Raw genomic sequence first — 8582 nt, forward strand, 5'->3', positions numbered from 1 at the left:
CAGCACGTCAACATACAAGTAAACACTGTAATAAATGAGCAAACTATGGTGGGGACGTCCCCATATATGGTACTTGGAAACCAAACAGGTGAATGTTATACAAACCTAACAGGAACGTTCTATTTACGTAAAGAAAACGTTCCTGGATAACAAATGTTTAGAATATCCGTTCTGGGAGAAACTAACAACTTTTCCACAACTTTCAGTGAACCAACAATTGTTAGCTATATAGGAATCAAGTGTAGATTGTCAAAATTTGAAAACTATTGATTTAGCATCAAAACATATGTGGATGCCAATAGGAACGAAGCGTGTAATAAATCGCACATCGCGATTCCTTTGAATTCTTACATTTAAATGCTTCTGAAAAAAACAGAATCAACAATGACTCAATTAAAAGTATCGGTCCAGATTGTTTGAGAAACTATTTTCAAAACACACCCATTACATAAAAAAAGTTATATATATTATACACATATATACACACACACAAAGATACACACATATACACAATTTATATATACTTTGATTTACTAAGACACAATTTGTCAATTTAAATTTGTATTTATTAAAAGTCACTGACGATCCAAGCAGATTTTTTTTTTGCACATACATTGGCATAATTAATCCAGAAAAATCAGGAGGTTACCGTATATACACCTGAAGTTCATATACCACAAAGTATATGTTAAACATCAAAACACGCAGCATTACACTAGTGCTGAAAAACATCAACGATTGGAGCCACGTCTGATTGGTCTAAAGGTTCAGTCCCTTATTTATAATCAAGCGTGTCAAAGTCCGAGCAAAACAGCATGTTGTCGGTAACGAGAGACTGGAAGTGAATATTAGCATATGCGCTAATAATCCAATCAGTACGACACAGCTAGCTAAATTAACTCAGTCCGTATGAGGGCGTGAGAGGCATCGCTCACTTCTTTGGACGTCCTTTTCCCGCCTTCATGCCCTGCCCACCTTTATTGCCCCGCCCACCTTTATTGCCCCGTCCACCTTTATTGCCCCGCCCTCCTTTGCCTCGCTGCTTGTCGTCCTTCCTCTGCGCGGCTCTCGTGTCTTTCTTCATCCGTCCATCAACCACACGGAAAACGCCCTTGAGTCCGGCCGGACGCCTCACTTTACGCCCGACGCCCTTCTTGGCCACAATATACGTGACGTCCTGCTTCTCTTTTCCCACGCCGGCCTTTTTGTAGATGCTGCAAGCAAAGTGAAGAAAAAAAAAAGAAAAAGAGTTATCACGAGTTTAACATGAAAAGTAGCCGACGCGTCGATGTCGAGACTGACCTTTTGAGCTGTGCCATTTTCTCTCGCTCTGAAATATCCACCGTGTTCACGACGGCTTCGGCCTTTTTCTTGGCCTGCTCCAATTTCTTCATCGTCTACGACAAGAAAATATACATATAAAGGCCATATTCAGTTTGAAGTCAGTGTATGTTTGTCAAGGTTTCCTGCATCAGAAATAGTTTTTCATTACCATTTTCCACTGGATAACTTTCTAACATTTCATATAACAATAAAGTACATGTTTTATTTTATAAATTAAAAAAATTAAATAACATCAATAACATTTATAATACCATATTTTATTTTATAACCACAAAAATAATAAAAATGTTTAATTCATAAGTGAAAAATAATGTCGATATATAAAACTGTTTTAATGTTCTGCTTATGATTTTCAGTTTATTATTAATAGATAAAATATTGTTATATATAAAAGATGTTTACAAAAAAAGTAAACAAATTATATTAATATTTATATAACGTAGTATTACTATTTTTTAAATAGAAATATTAGTATAATTTGAAATACAAAATATACTATATATGAATAATAATATATTTTTTAAATAAGAATATCTAAATATCAATAAAAAAATATAATACAGTATTTTATTTTAAAATATTGTATTAGTTTTAAAATAATAAAAAATAAAATCATAAGTGGAAAATAAGAAAATATTTTATATATAACAAGAATCTTTTTAAATAAAAAAATAAAAAAATTATTATATATATATATATAATTATTAATGAATATTGCAATAATATAGTTTATTATTTAATAATAATAAAAATAATAATAATAGTCTAAATACCATAAGAGGAAATTAATAATGATATAAAAACATTCTCATGATTTTCAGTTTATTACTAGAATAGATATAATTTTATATTTAAAAGATGTTTACATTTTTGTTATACACCATTAATAAAATATATTATTATACTTAATTATAATGAAACCTTGACTTCATAACTATTTTATTGAATTTTTAAATGTCATCTTTTTATTTTATTTTCTAAAATGTGTAATAACAGTGAATAACAATAATAATTATTTTTTTATTTTTTTAATGTCTCGACACGCCTATTTTAGAGCCACTGACATCATCTCTCCTCGACAAACTCTTACCCGTCTCTTCTTGCGGGCTTTGGCCTCTGCCACGCGTTTGATGGGACGGGCGTTGATTTCCCGCCATTTCTGCTTGTATTCCTCCACCATGTCTTTGGTGACAGGAACAGGCCTCTTCCGGTGCTTCTTTTCATCGTCAAAAAGCCAGGCGGGAACTTCGGTCATGTCCTCAGAGTTCGCATACCTGTAAGAACAGCACGAGGACGACTTTATTAGCTCAGAAACTCGCGGCTAACGCAACGGCTAACTGCAGTCTGCGCTCTCACCTGTGGAAGGAGCAGTCGACCAGGTCTCGTGCTCTCTTTTTGGAGGCGGCGATCTGAGCGCCGAGCGCCAAACCCTCTGCGTCAAGAATCCGAGCACGTTTATCTGTGAAACAAAAAATAATTACACAAATTAAATATAGCTGCAAGCAGCAAATAAAGGGGACAAACACCACAGAGGCAGAACGAGGAGCTAAAAACCAAGGCATGGAGCGTCAGACCAACTGAAACTATGAGTAAAGACATTTGGAGATGATTTTAAGCAAAATTGTTGGAAGCCGATAAATACAATCACTTGTAACGTCACATTATTACTTTTGACCAATAGGTGGCGCCAAAATGATCTGTTGTGATCAGTGTTGGGTGACAATTACACAAAGTTTAGTGTCAATATGTCAAATCTCTCCAGAGATATAGCCATCAAATTCGGTGATACAGTATACGAAAATAGTTTAGATTATCAGCACAAAATCCGTAACGTTTTTCCGGCATGAAGATGATCTGACTCGAATTTGGGGAAAATCGGACAAACGATCGTATGGAGTTCGAAAAAGTAGCTTTTTAAAGAAAATCTAAATCTAAACAAGTTGTGTTCAAAACTTGAGCTTGATAAAAATTAGCTTCCAGTAAGATTTTGTTTGGCCGCAGTACCAAACGCTTCCACTAGATGAAATTCGTCTCCCATTCATTTCTAATGAGCTTATTTTTGACTGCGGAGCACAAGTGTGACTACTTTTTTCAGGACCATTTAACCTGTTCGAATCATGTCCATGACTTTTTTTTTGTGTTCACACAACAAGTGCCAAAACCTTTACCAACTTTCATACCATTCAAAAAATAAATAAATAAATAAAAAATTCAGTCAAAAATGACAGAAGAGCAGCAGAGGGTTTTAAATATAATTCTCTGATGATGTCAAATGTCAAATATAATTCTGAACTGACTTGTTTTTTCCACTGGAACAACTTGAAAGTCATCGTCCTCATCAGCCGCTCCTCTCGTGCCGACGGCCGCCGAGGCGTGTTTCATTTGCGCAATTTCCCTGTTGAAAAAAACCCCCAAGTTTTTTGGGTTTTTTTGAGAACGGAATTTATTCTGCTTAGCGCTAATATAGACGAATATATAAATGTCACCTCTCATCATCACCATCATCATCGCTGCTGTCATCATCAGAGTCGCTGTCGTCTTTTGCCTTCTTCACTTCCTGTGAGGGCGCGGCCACTTCCTGTTTCTGTGCGATAGGCTCCGCCTCCGCTTTCCTCTTTTTGCCCTTCCCAGACTGCAGCAACTGGGTTTGTCTCAGTTCACTCATGGCGTCTGTGTCGTCGTCCAGATCCAGCTCTGAAAAGATGTCCTGTGCGGAGAATAAAACGTTAAAATCTGGCCTAAACCGGTTTTAGGGATTCGCATTGGTCTAAATGAGCGATTCACACCTTGCTGAACCACATGTTGGTCTCGCGCTCTTTCTTCTCGTCTTTTCCTTCCAGTTCGACGATTAACTCGTTCCCGTTGGTTTCCCCTTCGTCCTGCTGTGTGGCGGCAAACGAAACTCTGCGGGAAACACAAAAACAAAAACAGCGCTGAAATCCCACCAAAATAAAAGTGCTTAATCAACGACACACTGAGAGTCACAGTTTGAACAAACATTTGTAACATTTATTTCATCTTAATTGTTTCAAACTCTCTCTTTCATAAAACACCAAGACATTTTATTAATTTATGTGTGAAATATATAATATATTTATATACACACACAGTTTACAATGCAGTTTATATTTAGGTTTCAAGTAAATGCATTTCAATTTGTTATCTACTTTTATATATTTTATATGTATTAAAAATGTAAAAAATGTAAACAATATAAATATATTTTATGTATTTAAAAAAAAATGTATGTAAGCAATAAACATTTATTTACTTTAGTAAAAACTTTATTTGTACTAAATATTAAATATTTATTAAATAGTAAATATTATATATAACGTATATTTTATTTTTTAATTAAGTAAAGTATTTACTAGTTTTTTTATTTTCAAGTAGCATTTAAATTATATTTATACTATACCTCTTTACAGTATAAATATTTATTTTATATTTTTATTGTATATGGTTTTATTTTATATTGCAGTTTATATACATAACATTTATTTTTTAAGTTTATAAGTTTTATATTTTATATTAAATATATTATATTGTCATATTACATTTATATATATATTTATTTTTATATATATATATATATATATATATATATATATATATATATATATATACACATACACACACATATACACACACACATATATATATATATATATATATATATATATATACACAAATAATGTTTATATTTTGTTGTTTTAAATATATAAATTATATATTGTATTTAATATACATTTAGTGAAATCTAACAAAATAATATAACAATATAAATATAAGTTTGATATAAATAGTTTATACCCATTAAATGTAAATATTGACATGAAATGTATAATATTAAAATAATAAATAATCAATATACATACAGGTATAATAAAAATGCAAAGCAATATAAATATGATTTTTATATTATGCTTTTATATTAAAAAAATGTATTCGATTTATATACATTGTAATCGTTTTTAAATGTACAATTCATATATTTAATTTATATTATTTAAAAAAAACAATGTAAAACACAATATATTCACAAGAACCATACTTTTTCTTCTTAGGCATCTTTCCCTTGATTTCTCTCTCTTTCTTCTCGATCTCCTCGAGGTCGTCGGAGTCGAGGTCTGAGGCCAGAGACATGCGCTCGTCTTCGTCCTCGTCAGAGATGTGCACATCGTCCTCTTCCTCGTCGTCCAGCAGAGCGTCCGTTACCTTCATATCTCCCTGTGTGACGGCGCTGAGACCCTGCGGGACAGACAAACACCATCAGCACAGTCTGAAGACGACCCGACTCGGATTCGGTGAAAATCGGACAAAAAGAAAGTCTGAGTCGTCGCTGGTCTACTTGCCTCCGCCTTCTTGATGGCGGCGAGAGAAAACATGGAGGAATCGCTGGTGTCGGCGATGGAAACCCCAGGAAGATCCATCTTCAGCTCCACTCGCTCTCTCTGCTTGCGCTTCTCCTTCAGGAGCTTCTTCTTTTTCCTGTTCAACGACAAAAACACGTTAGAAACACACTTTCAGCGGAAAACGCCACTTAACGTTCTTACAACAAGGGTTATGATCGTTAACTAAAACTAAAAAATAACCTAAATGAAATAAACTAGACACCACACAGGCATATAAAATAAAAATAAAAATGAAAGCAAATATTAAAAATCATATATTTTAAATTTTTTAAACAAACAATATAAATATTACACACACATATACATATATATTTTAATATTTAAATATCTTAAAATATATAATAATAATAAAATAATAATAATAAAAAAAAAATATATATATATATATATATATATTTATTTATTTTTATTTATTTTTTAAGGTATTTAAATATTAAAATAAATACAACAATATAAAACAAATTAAACAAAAAAAGTAGTACTTGAAATAAAACAAACATTAAATAAAATATCAAAAACGTGCCACAGGAACATTTACTTTAAGTACTAAAATAACTAAAACTAAATGAACTAAAAACAATATTGACATATGAAAAGTAAACAACTAAAACTAATAAAAACAACAAACACAGAACAAAATTACTTAAACTTTAAAATGAAAACAGAAAAATACAAGATAAATTCCAAGTAAAAACAAAAACCCTACAATAGACATAATCAATGATACTTAAACATCCCGGTGATATAAATCTACCGTTTGAGATCGGCGAACTCCTCGGCTTTCATCTCCGCCAGTTTCTTCTCCATTTCTTCTTCCTCTTCGTCCGCCGCGTTCTCCTCATCCTTCTTTTCCACCGCCTTTCTCTTGCCTTCCTTCTCGTCAGTATCGCTCTCGTCATCGTTTGAGTCGAGGCTGTTAAAATGCGCAGTTAATAGTGAATCTTTACTGTGCGATACATGAATTATACGACACTAATAATGACGTACTTGATTTCCGGATCCAGTTGCTTGGCTTCCTCTTTCAGTTTTCTAGCCAGGAACCTCCTCAGCTTGGATCTCCATGACAACAACAGACTAACAACACAACAGCCAATCAGATTTCAGCTCTCCATATATGGACATTAGTGGTGGAACGGATCACAGAATTCCCGGTTCGGATCATTAACGGTTTTTGAGCCACGGATCGGATCATTTTTTGGATCAGCAAAAAATTAAATAAAAAATGTATACATATATAAATGTATATATGGGGACTTTGGTTTTCATTTATTACTTAAAGCTCACTTGAAGTTCTTCGATACCACATCAAAAACTACAAGCCTAACTGATAAAGTTCAAACATTATTAAAAACAAGAGAACAGTCAGTAATAAAATAAGAACAAACACACAAATTACAAGCAAAGATGAACACTAAAAGTTACAAAATCTAACAGTATTCAGGTACAGAAATTAATAATGATGCCTAAATGTAAAATAACACTATTTGTTCACTGTATAAATTAAATATAGTTTAATCTTTGTTAAAGCTGTTTTTTGTTGTTTTATTAATATTAATGACAGACGACAGCAGGAATATTAGGCTTCTGTCACTTTAAGACTGAATAAACTGACAAACATCCGGTTTCTTTCTCCACTGTTCACTGATGACAGAACCGAGACAATATTATTTAATAGTGAAGTCAAGTATTTTGACATCATTTTGTGTGTGTGTGTCCGTTCAAGGGCGAGGAAACGCAAGAGGAATCAATTCGGTGGTCGAGCGATGTCTGAAAAACGGCTCTCCCTCTCTCTCTCTGCGTGTGTGCCCTTTGGGTGTGTGTGTGTGTGACTGTGTGTGTGTGTGAAAAAATAAATCGATTCACCGAGCTATAGCGATTTTTTTTTTTTTTCGATTTTAAAATAGTTTTTTTTTATTCCAGAATTAAATTGCTTTATTTTTGTCCTTGCTTGTAGACGAGGTTGGCAGAAGTTATCCACTTTTGTTCCAGCAGAGGATGAAATGTGTCGTTATCTATGAGTGTTGAGTGACGTAAGTGGACGAGTGAAAGCGTCTGAAAAGCCCTCGAGCTGCTCATACGCTGAGAGAGAGATAATTTTCGATTCATCTTTAAAAGACTCTGATCTCGACTCAAACACCCACGCAATCTTTCAATTCGTCTGTTTATTAAACTTTGATAAAATCATATCGCAACGTTCAAAGCTGTGTTGGCGCTGACCCGGAGAGAGTTGTCATGAAACAGCTTCACAAACACTCTTTTCAACCTCATAGTATCATTATTTCTGTGATGCAATAGTTAAAATGATCATAGAAGTACTGGGATAAAAGTTTAAAGTTCAAATATAAACACTGATGTCTACGATAGCGATCGAAAAAGAGTAAATCAGCTTTTGATAAAAACTTGGCACTTAAAATAACGCATTTATCGATTACATTCAGTTACATTTATTACAGTTTCGCCACTAGGTGGCGACAAGTGACTGTAAAAAATGTATTTGTTATTGAATCATTTATTAAAGGAGAAGTTCACTTTCAAAAAAACTTTTGCTGATAATTTACTCACCCCCATGTCATCCAAGATGTCCATGTCTTTCTTTCTTCAGTCGCAAAGAAATTAAGGTTTTTGATGAAAACATTCCAGGATTTCCCCCCATGTAATGGATTCTATTGGGACCCAAACGGTAGAAGGTCCAAATGACAGTTTAAGTGCAGCTTCAAAGGGCTTTAAACGATACCAGACGATGAATAAGGGTCTTATCTAGCGAAACGATCGGTCATTTCCAAAATAAATAAAAAAGTTTAAGTTTTATAAGCACAAATGTTC

The 8582-nt window shown here is 33.3% G+C and overlaps 1 protein-coding gene across 1 annotated transcript in view; it reads right to left on the reverse strand.

Moving 5' to 3' along the window:
* Positions 1-390: 390 nt before the first annotated feature.
* The window catches only part of ftsj3 (FtsJ RNA 2'-O-methyltransferase 3), a 16547-nt gene continuing 8355 nt past the window's right edge, over positions 391-8582 (reverse strand). The window contains exons 10-20 of the mRNA XM_084116677.1: positions 6747-6833; positions 6514-6672; positions 5700-5835; positions 5399-5595; positions 4131-4248; positions 3831-4051; positions 3642-3739; positions 2701-2803; positions 2435-2618; positions 1303-1397; positions 391-1214 (exon numbers count right to left, since the gene is read on the reverse strand). Of these exons, the coding sequence (XP_083972803.1) occupies positions 932-1214; positions 1303-1397; positions 2435-2618; positions 2701-2803; positions 3642-3739; positions 3831-4051; positions 4131-4248; positions 5399-5595; positions 5700-5835; positions 6514-6672; positions 6747-6833 (1681 nt within the window). The 3' untranslated portion in view covers positions 391-931. The remainder of the gene's footprint in view (positions 1215-1302; positions 1398-2434; positions 2619-2700; positions 2804-3641; positions 3740-3830; positions 4052-4130; positions 4249-5398; positions 5596-5699; positions 5836-6513; positions 6673-6746; positions 6834-8582) is intronic.

Source organism: Abramis brama (genome assembly GCF_963993115.1).
Source record: "Abramis brama genome assembly, chromosome: 6".
Taxonomy (NCBI): Eukaryota; Metazoa; Chordata; class Actinopteri; order Cypriniformes; family Leuciscidae; genus Abramis; species Abramis brama.